The following is a 24,540-nucleotide window of genomic DNA, read 5'->3' as shown; positions in this document are numbered from 1 at the left end:
ATATACTACGCTTCTCCAAAAAACCACCTAAATCTTTGTAAATGAATCACTTAAATGACTCATTTAGTCATCATATCCTGCCAAAAGCGCAGTAAAGCGTTTATTATGCGGAAGGTCCCAGGATCTTTCCTCGCGGGAATGCTTTACAGAGCCTTCGGTCAATATACTCGCATGGTGTATTTCCGCACAAACACGCGCCACCACACAGCGTGTTTCGGAGAGGCCGCCAATGTTTGCAGAACGCACAAGGGAGCGACCTGTCTGCGTGACAGAGGTGTACGAGAACACGACGTTAAAGTAATTACACTACACGACTCTTGGTGCATAGCTGCGAGCGCAGCCCTCATGAACACACATATCGACTATGCAGTCGTGGACGCCATACTACTACAGCCGCAATACAGCTTTCTTCTCATATCCGATAGCTATTGCAATGCTTATCGCAGTACGAAGTTGTCTCCAAAAATTTGTGTCCTGCTCTGCTTTGGTTGGGCAAGAGATTTACGGCACCTGTGAACGTTGATTTACGAGGTGCACCTTATTGCTGCTTTCTACTCTAGGAGACCACCAGCCGCGTAGTCGTCGCCGACGTTGTTGTTGTTGTTGTTGTTGTTGTTGTTGTTGTTGTTGTTGTTGTTGTTGTTGTTGTTGTTGTTGTTGTTGTTGTTGTTGTTGTTGTTGTTGTTGTTGGCGACAACGACGGCGACCACGATGAGGAAAAAGAAGACTTTCCGCAATATATAGCATACGTGAACCGGCACGTCTATCCCCCTCCGTTCGGCGACAAGCAAGCGTTTCGGACGAATAATCCTTGAGGTGATCGCCGTCAGAACTTCGGCACAGGCTGGCGTTGCCGTTTGCACGTTTCGTTCACAGCCCGAACCAACAGCAGCGCCGCTGTTTCTCCGAATCGTATACATCTGCGTAGCCGTTTGCAAGCAGGTGCAGAAAAAATTACAGAGTAGGCAACGGTGCGGAAACGGCTGCGACAATTCATCAAGCGCAGCTGTGAGGCATAGCAACAAGCCTCGTCTCCCCTTGCTACAGAGAGAAAAATCCCACATACATTCTCGCCACTTTTTTTGCTTTTGTTTTAGAACGACTGTACGATGATAGACATTTCTGCTCTTTTAACGATCACCTCTCACTGCGCTCAGGGCACCGTGGCTCTTTTTGCCACATAAACGCTTGTTGCTAAGCTAAGAAAACTGCTTTTGTCGTGTTCCTCTATGTAGGACATGCCTCTGCTATTTTCTGCGACTATGGTTGATAAATTCTTTTCCACCCATAATCAACGGAGGAGATCGTTGCCCATAAGCTCAATCACAGCTGTTTTTCCCTGTTATTTATTAATTTTCTTTGCTCAGGAATTTTCGGTATTGTATTCTGCATGACTGTTTGGCGAGTCAAGTCTAACGCAGCCCACGCGGTCACAACTGCTCTCAGATTCCTTCGGCTTGCGTCAAGCTAGGGAAATTCTTTCGATTTTTACGACGAAGTAAAATGGAACACTTTCAAACGTAAACGTTATAATTTAATACAGAATAGGTACACATAGATACAGCCACCGTCAGATTTAACCCGAACAATAAAGACAAAGCTCTAGCGTGTTTAGCTTAAAAACGCCTTCTGTAAGGTGTATACATGGTTTTGAATGCTTTTCTATGTAGATTCAGTATGATAGCACATTCAAGGCACCCATTCAAAGAATATTCAGCTTTACCTACGCGGGAGAAACAAAACGCCCCCCCCCCCCCCGAGGCATGTTCGGGTAAAGTATACGCTCGAGCACCTCTACAACGAACGCCTCTACCGACCTGTATAACGAAAGTATCGCGACCTTTGCAACAAAGTGACCTGTATAACAAACTCTTAAAAAAGTTTACACCTTTGAGGCTTATCTTGTCCCACAACAATAATAGTGATCTGCCTTACTTGCGTTTCCTTCCTTGAAAACCCGGCGCTTGCTACTTTCCTGTCGAGAATGCTGTGTCACGCTGATAACGCGCAAGGCGTTCGTGACTTGGAAGTACCGGGCTCGCAGCGTTAAAGAAAGGAAATGCGTGCAAGACAAGACCGATGACGATTATTGTTGTGGGACAAGATACGACCCAAAGGATGTAAACATTTACTGTGATAGCAATTATATGGACACTCCAGGCACATTTCTGCCGTCGCCGTCGCCGTGAGATTCTGCATAAAGTCCAAGGGCGATAAAATCGCCGCCGCTAGCGCAATGTTGTATGTGCGAGTGAAAAGCTTGTGAGGGTGAGCCGGCGAACGCGCCCTCTCCTGTGGCGCGCGAGGCGCAGGCATGAGGCGAAGGAGGGTAGGAGGGGAGAGGGAGTTCTCCGGCGGCGGCTGCTTACGACCTTGCCGTGTGGGCGCCGTATCTTGAATGCGATCTGCGACGTGGCCAAAGTGCGCCCCCGCGCGCGCCTCATCTTCAAAGCGATCTGCGATGTTTGCAGAGTGCGCGTAGTATTTCGTACGCGCTGTGCTTTCGACGCTTCGATGGCGTTGAAGCGAGAGGTGCATAAAGGTCAATTCGATCGCTGCTGCTGCCGCGTTTCCTCAATCCAGCATTTGACAGCGAGTTTGCGCGCTCATGGAATCACTTGTGTTAATTTTTACCTGTGGGCGCGTGAGACCGTGCTTGTTAATTTAGTTCGTTTGAATCCATGATGTCTAAGCGCGACGGAACGAGGACGTAGAAAGAAACAGACACACGGAGGCAGCGCATGATATGATGTGTAAGCGCGACTGAACAAGGACGTAAAAAGAAACACACACACAGAGACAGCGCTCTGTGTGTCTGTTTCTTTTACGCCCCCGTTCAGTCGCGCTTGCACATTATATCACTGTTAATTTAGTTAGTAAGCGAATTTTACAAGTTTATACTACCGATAAAACTATTATCTTGATTTCGCATAGCTATCTATTAATTTGTTATCGCAATCGGTGCTTCACCTTTCGAGCGAAACTGCCACTTTTTTTTAAGAGTAATGATTTCGGAGGCTCCAAGCACTTCGTTAAAACCAAGCAATTCGTTCGACTGTATGAAGGAGGCTGTACGTATTGAAACAATGTAATAAATGACATGGCAAGTACTCCAAGCTGTCGCGCATTGCTCTCTCGCGTCGTGGTGTTTCTCTCTGCAAATGTTGCCACGCGATAGTAACCAAAAAGGCAGGCGATCTTGCGATGATCTTGCGAAAACAAGCCGTTCATGGGCGAACTCGTGCCTGCCACAGATACAACTCGGCAGCCATAACGAAAAGAAAGGCCTCCTGTCATCACGTGCGATGAGAGATATTACGTCTGCCACGTATATATATCTATAGGGAGTCAGCGCCCATTCCAGATCCAACGGCTGTTATCGGGGCACTTTCAGCGCCTTTAACACAAGTAGGTCTATCGCGAACAGCCTGCTTGTTCCGTCTCGTTACCAATTGATATAGTATAAAAGCCGACTGAGAAAGATAAAGCACCTTTCGAAAAAAGAAAGCACGATAGCAGTGACAATACGGTCGAGAAGAAGAAGAAAAGCATCACCACAAGAAAAGCACACGGCTTCATTGCGAGTTCTCCCTCTTCAGGAAAATGGTGTCACATATCTGTTGCCTTGCCTGAACAGTATTGCCGGGAGTTCTATGCTCATGCTTCGGTCGGGGTCGAATCCGAAGGCAAGGCATCGCAAAGCCTTCGGGCAGTTCGTGAGAATACGGGAGTTGAATTTTGTTTTATATTCGCATTTCACGGCGATGGCTGCATGAGAAACACTTTGAAGAGTTTTCGGTGCCGCTATCTTTCAAACACTCAAGAAATAAAATCCCCACAGCCTGTATGCGTATTTTTAGTTAAAACACGTTGGCGGGCTAGTTGGCTTGAATCCATGATAGAATGTGTAAGTGCGACTGAACGAGAACGTAGAAAGAAATAGACACATATATAGACAGCGCTGTCTTTGTGTGTCTCTCTCTTTCTACGTTCTCATCCAGTCGTGCTTGCACATTCTATCACGTATATTTAGGTGAGCGGGAATGGAGTCGGTATGCTATTTAATTTAGATGCATATACAACAGATACAGTGGCACGGCGACCACAGTATTCTGACTCCAGTTCTTCGGCTCAAGAACGCCAGTCTACCACAACATTAAAGCAACTAGAACAACAAATATCACTTTGCACAGGTCGGATAACCCTACGTGGTCAGATTTATCAAGCAACCTACACTTCGGCGTCACCTCATGTAGATTTGGTTAAACCTTATCATTAAAATAACCAGCTTTGCAGAAAAGGTCAATATCTCAAATCTATCAGCTTTCGTAAGCAAAACAAACACACTAAACCATGCTGTTTTGAATTGTTACCTAAGCGACATGAGTTTTGTTCACAAACTGCTGGCGTTGTTTTAGAATTTTTCACTCAACTAGCAGCTGGGATATACAAGTTGTACCTACGTGGTTTTGGAATTTTCGTCAGAGTGACGAAACAAGGGGGCATTGGTCAAATTTTTTTCTCCAGTAAGTGGACTGACTTTCATTCTATTTCGAAAAGAAAAATTTCGACCGAATCTACCCAACAATGTTACGCAGTGCTGGAGGCCGGCTAACTTCGGCATTTTACATTTAATCGGAGAGTGAAATCGGTGTCGTGCCCGAGCTATGCTGTAAGACAACGATCAGGTTCATCGTGACAGACGCTCTCTCGCGCGTACGACCGCAGCTAACTATTCCCACCTACAAGCGTTCATATTCTGATGTATACATGTAACTTCGCGTACCTTAGACGTCCAAAGCACGTACAGTTCTGAACGCGGGAGCACGGGCTCACTAGGTCTTATTTCATAGCGGCGGTGATTGACCGAAGTTGGAAGCATCAAGCTCGGCTGAGTCATGAAACCGAATGTGCACCTCTTCTCTTTATTGGAATCACATCTAGGTTCAGTAGAAGCACAAGCAACTCACAGTGTAGATATACAGCGAACACTGCAAGAATCGTAATGTCATCTGGTCCACTGCAGGTTACCTACACAGTAAAACCTTGCGCACCCTCAACCATTTGTGGCATCGCTAATACCATTACCTTACAGGGGTAGCATCGAATCGTTAACTGGGGTAAATTAAGTCTTCCTTTTTGGCGGCTTCTTGTGGCAAGTAAACACTGCACGAAAACTACAGTAAATAAACTTTCACATCTATCTCTGTCGAACTCCCGTGTCAGATATTTCGGTGCACACCAGATGGTCCCAACACACAGTTTTCAACAACCACTGCGCTTATCGCAGGTGTGGCTTGAGCTCGCTGTCATGTACAGTAACTTTATTTACAGCCTCAAGGGTAAAAAAAAATGTTAGCCAAGGAACAGACTAGAAGCCCTTAATGGCAACAAGAATGTTTACAATGTACTGACGTTCTTAATGGTGCGATGTCGAGCCGATCCGAAGCAGCTCGTGCTCGCCACTTCCGGTAATAGCACGTAGTCTCTTCCAGCGCATCCTGTCCAGCGCTCGTTCCTCGCTCGTGCCAAACTCGATGCCTTTCTCACTACCTCTGTGCACACACGTGCAGGTAACGACTTCGCAGATGGCCAACCGAACTGTGATGCGGCCAAGGCGGCCGCCGCACGGCTTCGTCTATCCCTCTGCGTGGCTGCCGCCTACCTCGCCATGATGTCAGTGGGTCTCATGTGTGCCTATTCATCGCCAGCGCTGCCAGGGATCCGACAGCGGTTCGGCCTCACCGAGGACGAGGCCACGTGGTTCGGGTCCCTCGTGCTGCCCGGCGCAGTGCTGGGAGGTCTCATCGGAGGTAAGCAACCTGACAACTCGGCATATTCATAGTATATTCCTTGTTCAATAGATGCCCATGCGTAATAACTAACCGCGAGACATCCGCCGCCAACTAACGCCAGTTTCTCTGGAAGCTGGCGAAAATTTATTGTGCTCGTATTTAGGGCATACATATTGCAACAATACAGACGTTCACGGAAAGATTGAGGCTCGTGATTATCAACAGTGGTCGAACAAGGATGTCTATGGAGCCAACGTTTCTATAAGTCCCTGATGGCCTTGATAAGGCCTTGACAAAAACAAGTCCTTTTGTCGAAACATTGTCTCCAGAGACATCTTGTTCGACCGCTATTGAGGATGACTATGGAGCAGACGTTTGACAAAAGTTCGCAAGTAAGAATCAGTGTAGGATCCTGGCATTATTCACAAAGTAGTTTTACAAGATGTTGATCAGCGGCTGTCATAAGTCCATCTTGCAATGTATGTCGATATGTTACTCTTTGATTACTCGTTTTGCGCAGCGGTATGCAGATGGTACACAAGCGTTTCATATAAAAAATCACGAATGCAAAACAAATTAAGACTATCGGATTAGCTAAAGTTGTTATTCGGTATTACACTCAACTTTTAAAAAAATTTAGACTTTCTAAAAGCATCGTTTAAACAACGCGCAACGCTTTACAATGCTGAAAGCAAGAATTTAACGGGAAAAAGAAGTAAAGCAGCGGCTATTAAACAAAATATTCTTCGCCAAATCAAAATTAATGTCATTCACGTGCAGACGGCTTGCATAAATAAAAAAAACAGAGTATCACACTGAAATAAAAGCTGTTTATTTTGGTTTCGGTCTCATTAATTCCCATCCAGTCTTGAGTTAGGCCTTAGCCTATCTTCATAATCATAGCCCGTTTAAACGCTATAGATACTTAGATCGGGCGGATGAATATGACATCGTCACCCAACGCACAAGCGGCTTTCACAATCAATAAATGCATGACCACCTTTCAATAAAATCAAATACGCAATTTTAAACACCGCTGTGACTTCACTCGCGTTCTCATTCACAGCGAAATCTCAATTGTGAACAACTGCAAGTTGTGCTGTCCATTGCAATAGGATGGATAGGTGGACTAGTTCGCAATGCATTATTAGGAAACTTAGAGCGCAATAAAGACACTGGACATAGTAAAGGAACACACAACGCGTGTGGTGTGTCTTCCTTTTCTATGTCCAGTGTCTTTCTTGCGCTCCAAGTGCTCGTGCTATCCACCCTGGAATGTATAGGAACAGAAATGGTGCTGTGATATGCCACGCTACCATTACAAGTGAGACTCAAAGCCAGCTTCCCCACTGTTCGGTCGAGCGAGCATGAAAGGTTGTCTGGTCTGTATATGAATTTTAACACTCTAGCCCGGTCATGGATGAAAGAAAGATACATTAAGAAGAACGCGAGGTAGCATTTCACTCAATTCATCTTCGAAAACATTCGACGTTAGACGCAAGCGCCTAAGTCCTCTATCTTACTTCTTAAATTTATTTTGCTTAACGGTTCCTGTACAGAAACAATTCACCCAAAAGATACAGCTTAAATACTTAGTTTCTTATTTGTGTTATGCTGCCTCGTGCTATCCGTGACTTCACTAGTGTTTGATACCTTCATAAGACCCTAAGTGAAGAAGTCGTCCGGTAGTTTACTTCGCATAGCATAACGAATTAGTTATAGGCAGTGCAGCAATAGATTAATAATGTGCCTACAAGCGATGCGTTCTCTCACACGCCAACATTAAGGTTATGCAAATTTTTCCCACTGTTTTACAAAACAATGAGTCCATTATTTTTGGTATTTAGCACGCTATCTTGTCATACTTTCATTCTTAGGGTTCAGAACATTTCCGTGCAGTGATTCATATGCTGAAGTGGTCATCTGTGCGCACTGAAATTCAACCGAATGTTTCATTGTGTTATAAACAAGTTGAACATACAGATAAGTGTACAATACAACAAATGACAGGAACATTTATTCTGCTGGAACGTCCATTTGGCCTTAGGGTCAGCACAAGAGCTATGTTTTCTCATGTCATAAAAAAAGAACTCTCATTACTTTTCAGGTCAACTAGTAAACTTAATGGGGCGCCGGAAGACCATGGTCACAGTCGCCGTGTGGTTCGTGTCCGGCTGGATATGTATCATCCTGGCACCGTCGACGCCGTGGCTCTTTGTCGGCCGTTTTCTCACCGGCGGCGGCATGGGCACGGCGGCGCCGGCTACTTCGGTGTACCTGTCGGAAGTGTCCCCGGCACACCTGCGAGGCCTGCTGAACACGGGTTGCAACCTGCTCATGGCCGTGGGGATTCTGATGGGCTACGTGATGGGCAAGTGGCTCTATTACACGTGGCTCGCCATAGCCTGCCTCGTGCCAGCTTTCGTATCGGGCGCGGCATTCGCCCTCTACGTTCAGGAATCTCCTCGATGGCTCATCTTAAAGGGTCGTCGCGGCCAGGCTTTGGAAACGCTGAAGTTCTACAGGGGCCCACTCATCGGCGAAGAGTTCAGCTCATTGGAGCGCAGCGTTGTCGACATACCGGGTCTCACGTTGGCCGAGATGCGGAAACCACACATCTACAAACCCTTCTTGTACTCCCTTCTGCCCATGCTCATGCAGCAGGCTGGCGCCATCAACGTCGTGCTCTTTTACGCCAAAGACATCTTCGACGAGGCCGGGGCGTCCTTGGAGTCAGACAACTGCTCCATCATCCTGGGAGGCGTTACCGTGGTAACATTCTTCGTGGCCACCATCCTCGCCGACAGAGCTGGACGCAAGGCACTGTTGATAGCGTCGTCGGTGATCACCATGATCGGTCTCGGACTCCTTGGCATGTACTTCCACCTGAAGGAGATGAACGGCGAAGAATTTTCCAAGCAGTACGGCTGGTTTCCGCTTCTCGCCATCGGCCTGTACGCCGTGGGACATTCGTTAGGGCTGGGCCCTCTGCCGTTCGTGCTTCTTGGGGAAATGATCCCGCTCAAAGCTAAAGGTGTGGCTTCCAGCATATGCACGGCATTTCTGTTCGCGACCGGGTTTCTGGTGGTCAAGGAGCACTTCGACATTCAGTACCTTCTAGGAGCAGCCGGCGCGTACTGGCTCTACGGTGCACTGGTCCTGGTTGCGTTCGTGCCCTTTGTCGTGTTTGTGCCAGAGACAAAGGGGAAGAGTCTCGAGGAGATAGAAAAGCTTTTCTGTGGCAGCGGCTCGGAGCCGGCAGTTTTCTTGAAAGAAGCGGATGATGCGCAACTGAGAAGACTCTAGCATTATACTATATATAGCTCGCTTTTGACAATCACACGATATATGTAAGCTATCGCGCGTGGTAGGCAACTTCGTCCTGCCATTCCCACCACACGGCATCATAGTGCAAGCTCCAATGGCTAGGACTAACCGCTGTAAATAAAGCTGAATCGTTCTCATTCTCTAGCTTTCTCATCGTACTACCAAAGAAAAGCGGCGTAAGCATGAGCGAGCATCAAATTTTTATTGAGGCTGCAAGCATGCTACAAATATCGATTTTTGATCTATTTCATTAAAAACTGAGCAGGGCGGCATCGAGATCCTGCCCAGCCTGTCCAGAGCTCCCTCGTTCCATACTTCCTTGCTCAACAGTACCCGTTTGTCGAGTCATCTACACATATGCTGGTGCAAAACACTGCCGATTGAGGGATTCCATATAAACTAAATACAAATATTCGTGTACATAATGATAGACGTTGATGGAGTACACTAGATGACAGGCAATAAAAATGTGTACATACATCTTTACCGTTGTGAGGAACCAATCGACACAGATTGAGAATGTACAAAGTGAGAATATACCGCAACTGCAAAAACGTTGTTATTCAGAAAAATGAGACTGCATGAATGGCATGTCTGCACTAAAGTTAACGTTGACCGTAAATACTGATTAGTGGTGTAATCCGGCACTTCTCGTGTATTATTGGCAGGTGTTCTGCATCTCAAGCAATAAAGAGGGACGTCCAAGAGGAAGCTCTCATCTGTGTAGGCAGTATATCGACACTTGGGCTGGACGTTGCGCCTTCTGCACTTACCAGCACATAACACAGCTTCAATGTGAGCTGGTGCGCAACGCCACGTGGTGCTACCATTCTGCATCAGTTACCAGTCTAACGGATCATACTATATGCATTTCTTTTTCAATGAAGTAGGAAAGCACCGAATTGTTTTGAATCTACGTAATTATTCGTACATGACCGGGGTTGTTGGAGAAGTATGGGAGAGGCCTTTGCCCTGCAGTGGGCGTAACCAGGCTGATGATGATGATGGTGATGATGATGATGATGATGATGATGATGAATTATTCGTAGATCAAACTAGAAGGATATCCGGACGTTTCCTCTCGTCCATTTCACTGGCCACTGGTCATAAGGTTAGTCAAGCGCTGCAAGTGTGGCATATACGGTCCAATTTGCGCAAGCCTGCAGTGGTCGAGATACTTGCAAGACCCACCTTTTTCGACGCTCACAAAATGACAGGCGTGGGCGCGATCGTGTCCTAGTCTTGTATATGAATGTATAACTGGCGTCATGAGCGTATTATACGAGCTGCATACAACCTCTTTAAAAGGTTAATTAAGATGCACGCGTCAGCGTGCGAAGACAGGCAGCCACTAACGAACAACCTACTTAAAGAATGGTCAGGGACGGCAACTGCAAAGCTTAAATGAAGTTTGCTACCTTTCATGTCAGCTATATGAAAAGCTTATCGGGCTGTATTCCCCCTCGGGACATCATGACAAACTTTTGTCGCTGTACCCAGTCGTACAAAGTAAGTGCGTGTTCTAACGAAAATAGAGTTCACAAAAAAATTTAAGCGGCTGCACGTCGGAACATGCGCAGTGAAGTTCCTCGGGACGACTCTCACAGTTCACCGGCAAAGTCGACGCGTCAATGCTTCAAGGTCCATCCACCATTAGAGACTGCAGGCATGTGAGACTTCACCAAGAAAACTTGCCGAGGTTCACAGACAGCGATGCAGCAGGCTTTGCCAATCCTGGGGTATAACAGCGGGCTAGCTAGTTGTCTTTAAACTTGTATCCGCCACCTGCGTCGTGAAATCGACTCATATTCACCTATTGCCACTCTACATTTATAACTTGCTTAAAGTTGGAAGTTACGCGACAGGCGAGCATTATCTTGTTGTGCCGGTTAACTTTTTTTCTTGGTAAAATGGCATGATTTACAGCGCAATAAAAGCAATTATGCTTTTGAACCCTTACAAATGCGCAAGCAAAACGCCCAGAATGTTTATCATTATTGTTTAATCTGTACAAGAGCATGTTTGCACTTTGTCGGTTAAATAAATCAGCGTTACCTTCAGCCCTTACTGAAGCCCTAATCCAGCAGAACCGACAAAGATTTTGTCTGTGACGCTGCTCTTTTTAAACAAAACGTCGCCAATATTTTCTCCAAACGAACAAAACACGAGCCTAATTCTTCACAAGACATATGGCCTGATTTTACAGTGAATCTGTTAGCCTCTAGTTGGTCGGGATTTCTCGCGGCGCGTCCTAGCTCACGGAAAAAAATATATGTTCAGCGAGTAAAAAAATAATTTCAGTGATTGAAGTGAAAAGTGCATACATTCTTTGGTAACACGCGCACAACATGCAGCACAGCATTCGTTTTAATAAAGAGCAAGCACAAACCAAGCCTCCAAACCACATTATTGATGATAAGGCGCTACTGATAACAATGCGGAGCACGTAGCGCTCCCCGCATACGTTTTCCGGTAAAGCTGTCGCGGCGACGTCAGCTTGCGCCGTGGGGAGTGACGTCAGTAGCCTTTCATATATAAATGAACAAGGATAGCAACTGATTTCGTTGTTGTTGTAGCACCGCTAGGGGTAGGCAACACATAGGACTCCCGAGGTGCAGCGTGACTACCAGGAGCGACAAAAGGGAAAGAAGCGCCAATACCACCAACCGCGACGGGCTGCCAAAATTATAGTTACTCCCATCACTACCATTACTCTAAAGCAATAGAGCATTGCAACCCCTCTCATCAGTTGTAGTGGTGGTTTTCGGCAGCTGCGCTGGACATACAATTTCGCAGGGCCGGGATGGCGAGTCAATTATTTTTTTAGTAGATCACTCAATCGTGGAATGAAGCAATCTTGAAGCGGCTTGACTCCGCCATTTCGTCAGCCATCCTAATAATATTTGCCCATGTCGTACATTTTTCGTCCCCATCTCTAACACCGCCGAGTGCTCTCGTTCTGTATGACCAACTAGCTCTTTTTAATGTACTGCTAACCATACTTCGTTCCCCGAAGAACTGTTTTTGTCGCATTCGGCGCCGGTATACTGTCCGCTCATTGACATCAAAGACGCTTTACTCCTCCCCCCAACCGCACCCCTCGATAAACAGCCATCCACTCACCGCCGCCCTCTGTGGTGCGGCGCAGTGAGCGGCGTACACCTTAGCAGATATTACTTAGTAGGCTTAGCGCTTTGTAAGCAAAGCGTTTAGACGCTGAAATTTGCGCAGATTTCCCAGGATTTCATTGCGAAAACATATATAAGTGCGCGCAGTGATAGCGCCTACGTACAGAAAACCTGGGCTCCACCGCATGCGAGTGGATCGCAAGGGAAGTCTTTGGCGTGCCGACCCACGCGGGCGCCCGGAAAGGCGTACATGATCCAGCAGCGTCCCAGGCACTGGCTGCACTCGGTGCTCAGCACGCTGTTCGTGCAGTGAGGGCTCTGCGTCGGCGACGAAAAGCTTGTCAGGGCACGGCCGCAGCGAGAATGCCATTGCAGGACGCAATAATACAAGCTCACCTCTCGCATGCAGCTGGTGGGGTCGCAGTACTTCCAGGCACCTTCTTCGAACGCCGCCAGCCGCTCCGCGAGCTGATGCAGCTTGCTGCACGCAGGACCCCCTGTGTGAGAACGGCCTCGCGGTGACGTTCGTGAAATCTTTTTTAATGCGAAGCATTCATTGCCTCCATCAGCCAATTTGCCCCTATTGTCTGTCTGGCATCATCTGGACCTCTCCAACAAAGAAATATGTCTGGTGGTCGGGTCCAAACCGGCGTCCACCAGCGTAATAGCCAAAAACAGGCATGGAACAAACGAATAAAAACCTTACCACTTTATTTCCCTAGTGGCAGCTAGTGCTTTGTCACAGAGCAACAATTTGCTTATGAAAGCGAGAACATGGCAATTTCTCCCACACTTCCCTCGTGGTAGCGCTTTGAGGCGCTGTGCGCCCAACCTATACATAGTCAAAGAGCGCCCAGCTAGACAAGACAGAACACCAAAGGGAAGCAGACACAGGTGCCCGGCGTAGATGCTACTCCTTACGATCACCTGCTAAAAATTTGTGTTTGTTACATTTCTTACGTCGACATCATAACTTCTTTTGGATCGTTGTTGATACATCATGTATATGTTAACAGCGCAATACAAAGGTCGACAATAGCAAAAACACACGAACACAAAGCCATCTACGCGTACATCAACCATCTCCTTTTGTTATTTCACGCTACTAGTACATCCACCGCATACTTAAAGACAGCAGCAAAACACACGTCGAAATAGTTTCTATTTTATGCTAAGTATTACGGAGTCCAATTGCCAACCTCATGCCCCAACCCTCATATATGTTTTAATGAATAGGAACAAAATTAACCGTTTCGAGTGTGCTGCCGCTGCCAGAACACACAAGTAGGCACTTCAAAAACGTTTATGATTTGAATATCCACTGGGCTCGCTGCGGTGCCTCATTGGCTATGACATTTTGCTTCTGAACTCAAGGTCGTGGGTTCGATCCCAGGTCATGGAGGCCACATTCCCATGGAAGCGGATTGCAAGAAAAGCTCGCGAACCATACTTTTCTCAGCACATTTTAGAACACCAGGTGCTCAAAATTAATTCGAGGTCTTCCTCTACGTCGTCCCTCTAGCCTGCTGTGCAGCTTCGGGACGCTAAACCCCACAATTTTATTCACCACTGGCGCCAATATCACAGCACCAGACTTCCCACGTATCCACATTCTGGCGGTGCCAGCGACCACGCGATGATCTTACTGCTCTTTCTTCCGGCACACTCCGCGAATTATAGCCAATGTTGCCACACATGGTCAAGTCAGAAGTGTCCTGTAGTTGTTACCAAGCCTGAGTACGTTCATTAGTGTTTGCGAGTCTTAGCTGAAACCGCGGCGCGTATACACTTGTACGCAAAGCGCGGTGCCTGAAAGGGGATCGCCAGTTACATCTCGCTTTTTTTTGGCAACCTACAAAAATCAACACCTTGGTTTAAATATTAGCATACTGTGAACGCGCTGGCCGTTGAAAGCCTCCGGCTGCATGGATGCGGAGGCGGAGTCGCCAGGCTGCTGCTGGTGCACCTCGACTGGACTGCACACAATCTTGGTGTGGTTTTGGGTGCGGAGGTACTGGCACCGGTAGCGGACGACCCGGCGTCCCCGGCCCCCGGCGGCCGCCTCTGGCTGCCCAGGCAGCAGCAGCAGGAGGACTGCTACCGCCAGCTGCAGCAGAACGACACACCGCATTCTCGGCGTCTTCGTCTTCACAACTCCGCGAAGAGGCGGTCACGTGTTTCTCAAAGAGAGGACGCATGTTTACTAGCCACATTCAAGAACAAGCGAAAAAAAAAAGAAAGAAGGTGAATGTAGCAACATTAAAAGAGTACTGACACGACATTCTTGAATTTTCGTGTTTTGTCACTGTTGTGGATGGAGTGCTATCGCTATTATATATTTAAAGCTACGTAGATACCTACTGTGTTACCTTGGCACATCCATTCTGAGGGATTGGTCAAAAGTGGGTAGATATCTAGTGGCCCAAGTTGTCGACTAGGTCAGAGAGCAGCCTGTTCATTCTTGTATTGTCTTGTCTATTCTAGTCTTGCCTTGTCTATTCGGGCACATACCGAGTGCCCATGTCTGCTCGGCAAGAAAGCAACCTCCAAAAGCTTGACTTGAATTTGACTCTTCCTATAGCTCTTTACTTTGGGGCTACCGTACTGGGTTACGACCACAGGAACGTTTGTGAAGCCCTCTGCATCTTTCTTCGTGAGACAAAACGATTTGCGTGTTAGAATTCTTCAAAATTCTCATAATGTTTACAAAATTCACACGAATATCTAGATAATTGATTATTCATACCTGTAACAGCAGACACTTTAAGTCCCAATTACAAGATAGTTATTCATCTCACCCTCATTTATTCAGAAAAAAAAAATGCTAACAGTTCCTTCACCGCCTGATTCATGGCCGATCCCCCAAAGTGGGTTGTGCCATTTCACTAGGGAACAGGATAACAACCAGCACGTATACTTAGCGCTCCAAGCTAGTAGACAACTCGGGTCACTGGACGAAAGAGGTTACATGCATACTTCAAAGTTCCCAAGGAATGCTAATCGCATTCATATGCTGACAAGTCTCAGAACATCTTAAATAATTTACAATGAGAGCTTTTCTATAGTAAGACTTTCGGCTTCGTTCTCCAGGAGGTACATGTTCTGTGACGGATGCAGAAGGTGATCACGTACTTGAGAACAGAACACGGCGACGTTTTTGGCACTTGCTCCAGCTCACTCGGTCATCTGCTGTGCTGCTACTCATTGCGCGATGCGATGTAGCAGTTTAACAGACGACAGATAAAGCCCGTTACACACCTTGGGTCATCACCCGAACCAAAAGCCGAATGTCATCGTACACCTCCCAACATGTGTGAGTAACTTTTAGTATAATTTTCTTTTTTCGCCTCTTTTTAGTATCAGATTCTAGAGCAATAGATGTCAGCCTTTTCGGCATCCCGTATTGCCTTTCGTGATGTTATTTTTTTTTTGCGCGCATCCTCGGCCAGTCCACGGCTGCGTTAAATGACACGCGGTTAATAATGCTTGTGCTTCCAGGGCAACTCCGGCGATTTTTGGATCGGCGCTGATCCTAATAAAATTTTGGTATACGTTCTATTTCGCACTCTGATTATCTGTGCCAAATAGTATTGTTGCAAGCCATTTAACTTTCCTGAAAATGAATTTTAAAGAGTGGTTGCGTGTTCCCGACTTATTACTTTTTAATCGCCAAACTGTGTTCCTGACGTCGTAGACTACACCGCTACTGTCGCTGAAATCGCTGCTGTCTACTTCGGTCCGTAGCCCTTTTCCTCCGAGGAGAGCCTGGCCCAAAACCACAAGCTACTTCTTACACCATTCCCAAAGCAAACGCACGTCTCTGCGGACGAACGGGGAAAGAGGGATCGAGGCACAATGGACCTCATCTCTGGCGCGCACGTGACGGTTTGGGCTGAGGTCAGATGAAAGGAATGTCCTCTTCCAAAGTGCCTAAACCAGTCCTGGCGGTGTCCAGTTGTTTTTCCTTAATCATCGCAGTTGGAGACGGATCTGACAAAGTCGTCGAATCGTTCACCATTGTCGCGTTCTCCGTGAGTGACTAGTTTTGCGGGTAGACGGCCGATCAGAACACGAAACCCGACTACACTATTACACGGTTACACGATACAACGACCTCTAAACTGGTAGGTCTTGTATTTAGATAATGCAAAGAAAAAAGAGCTTAACCGCAACCAAAATTATCGCAACTCTCTGTAAAAGAAACCATAGAAGCAAGCTTTCTTAATTAAATTAAATTATGGGGTTTTACGTGCCAAAGCCACGAACTCATTATGAGGCACGTCGTAGTTGGGGAGTGCGGTTTAATTTTGACCACCTGGGTTCCTTTAACGTGCACCTAAATCTAAGTTCAGGGGTCTTTTTGCATTTCGTCACCATCGAAATTCGGCCGCCGCGGCCGGGATTTGATCCCGCCACCTCGTGCTTAGCAGCGCAACACCAAGGCCACTAAGCAACCACTGTGGTTTCACTATAAAGGTATGAAGTTTGTTTTTCTTTTAATCAGAGAAAATTGATTTTTTTTTTCTCATAACCCCTGTCTTCTACATATGCTGCAAGCCATCCTTAAAAAGCGATAGCAATGACTCCAGCAAGGAAAAATTTGAAATATATTTAATAATTAGTATGCACAGTCTAGGCAGCTTCGTGCCATCGCCGTTACCCCATGGACAGCCGAAATAAGAACGACCAAAATTTAGGACGCCTTAACGCGCGCCGTTCGTTAATTTCGACTCCATCAGCACAACCTCACGCTAATTCAGCCACCGAGTCGAGCAGTAAGAGCGATGTTATTGCCCTGATACGTCGCCGGTACCCCCTCAGAAGCAAACCTAGGGTAGCCTGGTCGATCCACAAGTCGCTGACCACGCCGAGACTCCGAGACAAACTAGCTGCTACATTCACGACACCTCCCGTTTCCAAACGTGTTAAGACGGTGTACGGCATGCGGTGATGCACTCCTGCACATCATTCCCAGTAAACGAAATCCCTGCTAATCGGAACATAATTATCCGGTCCCTTGTTTAACGAGATTATGCTGCAATTGTATAACTACATACTTTAAAACACTGCCTCCCGTGTTTGAAAGCTTGCTTACATACTCGTAAACGTTTTCAAGCACTTGCCAAGATTTTTTTTTTTACAACGAAGCTGTTTATGGCTAGGGTACCGTGCATTTTTCGTCTCCGTCAACAAATTTATGCAAGCAAAAACTATCATCATCAGCAATGGCTCGTACCACTGCCCGCGCGTTCGTCGTCGTCGTCGTAGTCGTCGTCTTCCCTAGCTGGCTCCGTTGCCGCTCATCATGCCAACGCTCCCATACTGCTCCTCCTTCTGCGAAGGCGCTGACAGCACTGGCCCACGGCCAGTCGCTGCGGTGATTTCGGCCTCAGATTCTTTGCCTCAATATATCGCGAAGTGAGAACACGAATGTATATGACGAATGTATAACCCGAACGAACGCGGAAGTATAAGAATAAATGTGTGCGCGCACCTTTCGTCACTGTGACTATCGACCAAGACAATAAATGTGTTCGTACCTTTGTTCTCAATTCTATGTCACCTTTTTTTCGTGTGCTACACAGCTTCGCTGGTCATCCTCCTTCGCAGAGTGAAATGGCTCATGATTATTTTTTGCAGAAGGAATAATACGTATACACACATTTTACTCTGCGAGAAATTTGGTCATAATGTTCTTCCCATTTTCGCTACATTTGATCTCGATGGCATTTACAGTTCCCCCAAGGCAGAGGGTTGAATTCTGCCCCGTCCCATGAAGCACGATCTTAATCTTTAATCTCTCTGCCTTTCACCTCTTGATTTCTTTCCTTCCTGCGCCGTTCGCAAAACACACTTATAACGCTCCCGAGGACTTGCATGCGTAATTTCCACACTTTGAACTTTGCCCATACGTAGCTGAAAACGTGCCCCTTACTATTCCCAACTATAAACAAGGTGACTCGTTTAGTTCGCTGAGGACACCGACGAAACCGAACCCAGAACTCGCATAACCTACGAAAATAAGGAAAAACACCAGGGTTCAGTATTTACCAGTAACGCACGCTTATAATTAATTATAAGCGAGCTTTAACTCGGCGTCATGAAGTTGTTTTTTAGGGCTCTGGGAAACATTGCGGATAATGGCAGTGTGATACTCTGAAACGCTTCAAATGTAATCTGCTACAAAAGTTGTAATAACCCTACACAGATTAAACATTCGTAGTATGTCACCGACAAGATGCTTCCTATTTTAACGAAACATAAGCAAGGTGCCGCACACAGTTCACCAAAGAAAACAAGGAAACCAACTATGCGCCACGTATAACTCGTTGAAATTGCGAGAAAACAAGAGTTCAGTAATTATTTTCCAAGCACACAATTAACTTACACATTTCAGGCTTTCAGTACACCTCATCCATAACATAGCCCTCACTTTTTCTGATGAAATTGCTGCCGTTTTCTGTCTTCCCAGAGCAGCGAAGAAACTTTGTGATAATTTCTTATAACACTTTAAACAGGCCGAAAACGAATGATTAACAGCTCTTATTTAGCCTTTAGTTACCCCCGCACACTTCCAAATTTCCCGCTTGAATAGTGAGCAGTAGTGCTTATTTTATTCAAAAATAAAGCAGAGAGGGGGGAGGTAGTAAAATACACAGCAAAAGAAAATTATCTACGAAAGAAAAATGGTAAAACCCACTGTCGAACATTCCTCAAATACGAACAAAAAGGAGATGCGTACAGAAGCAAATATTTTCGAAGGTGAGCTATTTATATCAAATGATAGCAAGCTCATTAGTATGAGGCCCGAACTTTGTCACAAGTGAGGTTCTCTCTCAACTGGTGGTGTGTCAACCTCAACTGTCCTGACGTACTCTCACAGCCAGTGCACAACGCCTCAGTGCTGCGTTTTACGGCTTTAAAAAGGCTATTTTGGTTTGTATTAGGGACACCTGCACCTCGGCGTCAGCCAACGCTTTGTTTTTTGAACTCAAGCTCCTTCAAAAAAGCGGCCCCCGCGCTTCCTGTCCCGTTCATTCCTCAGTGCGTAGGTCCTCTCTGTGCTCGTCCTCCTTCCGACGCGCGTTCGCCCAACGGACCATTTGAAGCATCCTCTTGGTCAGTTGTACAGTCGTCATCCAATATTTCGGACTCCCTAGGAGCCGCGAAAACGTCCGAAAAATCAGGCAGTCGGAAAAAAATGAATCCATGACTTTTACTGACCTTAAGGGCTAAATTCACCGCAGGCACATCCGAAAAAGCTCTGAAAGCCTGCCAGTACACTTATTAGGCATACTGGTGCTCGTACTGTGTCTTTTCTCTCTTCCATTTCACAGTTTTCCACAATCACTGAGAAAAAAAATTAAAATAAGAGGAAGAGCCATTTTGGACCTGCGGTGACGGCAAAAAGTTCGGAAAATAGGACGGCGAAGGGTTCTTGCACCCGAAATTTCAGAAGTTCTTATGCATAGGCTCTTTGGGGTACGTGGTGAAGTCGCGAAGCCGTCCAACTATCGGGCGTCCGGGAACTCGGTCGTTGACTGTATACTGGCAACTCCTCCAGCCGACGACATGGCGTCAAAGACAATTCGTTATGATTCCTCTCTGTTACTCGAGCCATTACCGCGACTTTCGTTCCCTTTCAATAAAATTCCAGCTAATTTTCCCTGATAGAAGCACAAATTCCGTGAGTTTTCCCTGAGTGTTTCCAGACTATTCAAAATCCTTGAGAGTTCCCGGTTTTCCCGGTTTTCCCGTTTGGTAGACACCCTGTTTATCACCCTAGCACAAATAGAAAGAGTAGATATACAAGACCCATTGTGCAAATGAGTATGTCACCTTTGGTAAACTACCACACTAAGAATTATAAACTTGGATAACGGTTTCATGTATAAATATCGTCTAGATGCCCTATAATAAAGGACAGGGGCAGCTGCTTGCAACTTTATGCCCTGTTGTGTAGAAACCGCAACCCTTAAAAGCGAAGTTTTTTCTTTACTGCAATTCACAATTATCTATACTTTTCCAGATAGAAGCAATTTAGAAATTGGGCGCTCAAGCCTTCGTGCGGAAGCTGTGGTGGCTGCCGTTCAGCGTGACTTGACATCATGGTACTGGTCATTCGCGGGTAGTGCTGCTAAACTATGTCTGTGGCATTGTCTATAGATGACTAGTACTATAGTGTTGCCTCTGTGGAGCGACGAGTCATTGCAAATGCTCAGTGTCCAGCGCAGCCTTCGACAAGAACGAGGTGAGGTGGACTTTCATCAATGTTATCGTGAATATCGTAGTTCGTTTGAGCGTCGCCGATGTCACTTCCTCGCGCACACTTGGTGCCATGGCGGATGGAAAATGCAGATAGCAAGCATGACGCCGAGCAGCTAGCATCGGCAAGCCAGCCTTCTATGATGCCGCCCCACGACATTTTCTCCTGACCTAATGTGTGCAACGAGTCACTGCAGGAGTATACACTGCACGGTTATTGGGCTTTTTCAAACACTGTACGATACGCGGTGGGTTTTAGTGGCGCCCTCGTCGCGCGCTCTCCGTACCACGCACTCGGCGGATAAAAAGTATCGCTTTCGCATTCACGTCGCGAGGGCCTATTTCACGTGAACCGTTTTTTTTTTTTTTTACATTTTTCATGGCTGTGTTTCAAGATGATCACGTGATCTTTTCCACGTACCCTCTGTTTGATGCTCGCGTTCAGCGCAACTGACAGCAAATATGGTTGTAAGCTCAGCAGCGTCACTGCTGGAGCTGCGCATGTGCACTTATAGTACACACATAGTGTCATAGAACCAAGTACAGTTGATTTCGTGGACCGAACAGCACTTAAGAAAAACGCAGCACATAGCGTTTTGTCCGACCATGGTCTACTCGATGGTCAGACACCTCAAAAAGCATTACAGCGAGCTGGACCTTCTGCGGTTCTGTAGTAAATCCTCGATGAGTGGAATTACGCACAATTCCAGCACGAAAAACTTCTGTTTACGAGGCAAGCGTTCATTTAGTAGAGTGCTAGAAAGAAAGGACTGTGATCTATCCCGAAGTACCCAAAATGCACATGCGCCCCAGCAATAGAAGCATGTGCGCACCCCACGCACGCATACATGCACAAATAAGATTTTGAATATTCTTTAAAGATTGCCTTTGCACATTTCATCTTTAGGCGAAATAAATCCACCACTGCCAAGGTCGACCGTTATACTTAATTGGTTCTTACAAGACATCGTGATGAACAAAGAATAAGGAAATCTCTTGTATATTAACGACTCTCGTGTACACTCTTTTCCAAATTATTAGCGTTTGTAATCCCTCTGCATTCCCTATGCATTAGCCTGGAATGAAGGCAGTTTTGTCATTGATATGTTCAATTTAAGAAAATGTCTTAGTTCGTGAGATTTGTGGGTTGAGAAAACCTTTCTGAGTCTGATTGAGTGGGTCCGAATGAGCTCTAAGCAAAAGAATACAATTTTTGAACGAGTCTGAGTGAGCTCCGTTTCTTTTGCCGACCTATGGTCAAACACCTAAAAGCAACGCAGGGGGCATGCTTTAAAGGGACACTAAAGCGAAACAATAAATCAGTTTAGACTAATGAAGCATTGTTTGAGAACCCTGCAGGCAGTCATTTAAAAATAGTTTGATTATTAGATGAGAAAATGAAGGTCCAACTATCAGTATTTGAATTTCACGCCGAAACCCCAGCGCCGGTACGTCAGCGTGACGTCAGGGATTCCAAAGTATGTTTTCGCATTTGGGCCGCGTTGGCTGAATAAAGGTTCCCGAAACTTGCCATGTTTAATATTTCATTCCTTTAGAACACAATGTAGACCATCTGTACCGCTATATACAATTAGTACGCCCTATAATAGAAGATGCCATCAAAATCCAAGACGTCACAGCCCCCAGGTGCGGTAACTTTAGACGTCGCCACCCGTATTTCGTTCTTGAGCTTTTTCTGGCTTACGAAACGTCTTATCGTTGTAAGAGTGGTGTTCTTGGTGTTGTAGAATGATAGTTTACTGATGCAGAAGAAATCATTTTTCACTTTAGTGTCCCTTTAACAATAGGACCGGCACTAGAGTCACTGTTGAAAACTACGCTCGCGGGTAGAGCAAATGATTTATTTGAAATTGTAGAAAACGGAAGCTAAGGATGGTAGCCTTTCCAGCTTGAGGTTCAGTGGGTAAAGCTTTTTGCGCTTAGGGTAAGGAAGAGCGGATAAATTTTTATAGGCGAGGACTAGGGTGAGGGTGGGCGTTCAAAATTTTCAACGTGAAGGTGGGGGGTATGGTACATGCATCGTGAGGATGCGGGAGGAAAACGAAAAAATGAGAGAATTTGCCCACCTTTGATGACGGCTCCCTACTTCCTGGAGTGCAGCGTACCGGCGTGACACCCGCGCTCGTGTTCTAACTCGCGGCAGGTCCAGAGCAGTGTTGAACGTTGGGTGCCCGTGTTGCAGTGATGACATGTTTGATTAAGTAGATACACCGTATCGGCGAGACACCCGCGCTCATCTTCCAGCTCTCGCCAGGTACACAACAGTGTTGAACGTCGGTGCCCTCGTTACAAGATGGCATGTTTGATTAAGTTGATGCACCATATCGGCGTGACACCCGCGCTCGTCTTCCGGCTCGCGGTAGTTCCTGAGCTGTGTTGAACGTTGAGTGCCCGTGTTGCAGTGATGGCATGTTTAAGTTGATGCACCGTATCGGCGTGACACCCGCGCTCGTCTTCCAGCTTGCGACCGGTCCTGAGCAGTGTTGAATTTTCGGTGCCCGTGTTGCAATGACGGCATGTTTGATTAAGTTCACGCACCGCATCGGTGTGACACCCGTGCTCATCTTCCAGCTCGCGGGCAGGTCTAGAGCAGTGTTGAACATTGGGTGTCCGTGTTGCAATGATGGCATGTTTGGTTAAGTTATGCACCGTATCAGCGTGACACCCGCGCTCATCTTCCGGCTCGCGGCAGGTCCTGAGCTGTTTTGAACTTTGGGTGCCCGTGTTGCAGTGATGACATGCTTAAGTTGCACTGTATCAGCGTGACACTCGCACTAGTCTTCCAGCTCGCGCCAGGTACAGAGCAGTGTTGAACGTTGGGCGCCCGTGTTGCAGTGATGGCATGTTTAAGTTGATGCACCATATCAGAGTGACACCCGCGCTCGTCTTCCAGCTCGCTGCAGGTACAGAGCAGTGTTGAACGTTTGGTGCCCGTGTTGCAATGATGGCATGTTTGATGAAGTTGATGCACCATATCGGTATGACACCCATGCTCATCTTCCAGCTTGCGGCAGGTCCAGAGCAGTGTTGAACGTTGGGCGCCCGTGTTGCAGTGATGGCATGTTTAAGTTGATGCACCTTATCAGCATGACCCCCACGCTCGTCTTCCAGCTCACAGCAGGTCCAGAGCAGTGTTGAACGTTGAGTGCCGACGCTGCAGTGATGGCATGTCTAATTAAGTTGATCTCTCTCTCTCTCTCTCTCTCGCGGACACAAAAATGCACTTGTATCAATCCTTCGCAAGACACGTGCTGCCCTCACGTGAAGGAAGAACGCAACAAAAGGCGCAGCGCACGTCGTCAAGCTGACGGAAATGAGAACACACTCTTGAAGGAATGCCTGAAGGGTAGTGAAGGCTAATGTCTCATCCATGGAAACTCAGATCGTGCAGAGCACCTTCAACAAAATCTCGTGGGAGGTATGCCTATTCATTTACACAAAAGGTGTTTTGCAGCAACTTTGTAAAATTAAATAATTAGAACACAACATAATTTTGGCAGATGTGCACAGTGAGGACCCAGATGTCTATGTCAACAAATAGTTGCAACAGCTGCTTTGAATGCTTCTGGCACAAACTTTATTTACATATCTGTACAAATTCAGACGTTCAAGTCTGCCTTCCCACATATGCCAAATAAACACCGCAATGCCTCATGGAAGCAGACGACTGTACTCCATGAACACCATGGACTTTTGCATAGCATCCCACAGCCGTGCTGAGTAATGGAACCTGCAGAAGAAATTAGTATAAGCCATGAGACCAACACAGAAGCATTGCTCTTAACAATGTTTGCCTCTAGGATGCAGCTATATATACAGTTAAACCTCGACTTAATGAACTACAATGTTATGAAATTCTTGAAATAATGAAGTATTTTACCTTTCATAGCCTCTTGTCCATAGAACACCATATATGTATTAGAACTTCAATATAACCTAGTGTTTGTATGCAATTACAACATAACGAAATTTCACTGCCGCCGCAAAGGAATGGCTAGACAATA

At 46.4% G+C, this 24,540-nt stretch overlaps 3 protein-coding genes across 6 annotated transcripts in view; 1 reads left to right on the top strand and 2 right to left on the bottom strand.

Annotated features, from left to right (window-relative positions):
- Positions 1–9,305, top strand: part of LOC142583010 (facilitated trehalose transporter Tret1-like) — a 53,875-nt gene extending 44,570 nt beyond the window's left edge. Inside the window, exons 3-4 of one of the 2 annotated variants that reach the window (XM_075693235.1) lie at positions 5,574–5,813; positions 7,903–9,305. In XM_075693235.1, the coding sequence (XP_075549350.1) occupies positions 5,574–5,813; positions 7,903–9,101 (1,439 nt within the window). In that variant the 3' untranslated portion in view covers positions 9,102–9,305. The remainder of the gene's footprint in view (positions 1–5,573; positions 5,814–7,902) is intronic. The other variant, XM_075693236.1, reaches the window with a different exon arrangement.
- Positions 9,306–9,365: 60 nt separating this feature from the next.
- Positions 9,366–15,397, bottom strand: LOC142583011 (uncharacterized). Of its 2 annotated transcripts, XM_075693239.1 has the most exons (4): positions 14,141–15,397; positions 12,647–12,747; positions 12,415–12,568; positions 9,366–10,907 (listed from the first exon to the last, which is right to left on the bottom strand). In XM_075693239.1, the coding sequence occupies exons 1-4, from the start codon at positions 14,379–14,381 to the stop codon at positions 10,879–10,881; spliced, it is 525 nt and encodes a 174-aa protein (XP_075549354.1). In that variant the 5' UTR covers positions 14,382–15,397; the 3' UTR covers positions 9,366–10,878. The 2 variants fall into 2 exon arrangements, with proteins under 2 accessions (XP_075549354.1, XP_075549353.1); XM_075693238.1 differs by having other exon boundaries at positions 12,415–12,747.
- An 8,699-nt stretch (positions 15,398–24,096) lies between these two features.
- Positions 24,097–24,540, bottom strand: part of LOC142583009 (nonsense-mediated mRNA decay factor SMG9) — a 43,173-nt gene continuing 42,729 nt past the window's right edge. For both annotated transcript variants that reach the window (XR_012828531.1, XM_075693233.1), the window contains exon 13: positions 24,097–24,266. Coding sequence is in view for 1 of the 2 variants with exons in the window: in XM_075693233.1 (XP_075549348.1) it covers positions 24,188–24,266 (79 nt within the window). In the remaining variant the exon portion in view is untranslated. The remainder of the gene's footprint in view (positions 24,267–24,540) is intronic.

The sequence above is a fragment of the Dermacentor variabilis genome, chromosome 5, assembly GCF_050947875.1.
Source record: "Dermacentor variabilis isolate Ectoservices chromosome 5, ASM5094787v1, whole genome shotgun sequence".
Taxonomy (NCBI): Eukaryota; Metazoa; Arthropoda; class Arachnida; order Ixodida; family Ixodidae; genus Dermacentor; species Dermacentor variabilis.
The sequence above is the reverse complement of the archived record's forward strand: the minus strand, read 5'-3'. Positions and strand labels throughout refer to the sequence as shown.

Bases quoted from the DNA above. Each gene is read 5' to 3' on its own strand.
- LOC142583011 (XM_075693238.1), bottom strand. From the start codon at position 14,381: ATGCGGTGTGTCGTTCTGCTGCAGCTGGCGGTAGCAGTCCTCCTGCTG. The intron at 12,748-14,140 runs GTATGCTAATAT...GTTCTCACACAG, and splicing joins CAACGGCCAGCGCGTTCACA to GGGGTCCTGCGTGCAGCAAG. The intron at 10,908-12,414 runs GTACGTAGGCGC...TTCACGACGCAG, and splicing joins CGGTGGAGCCCAGGTTTTCT to GTGGCGGATACAAGTTTAAA.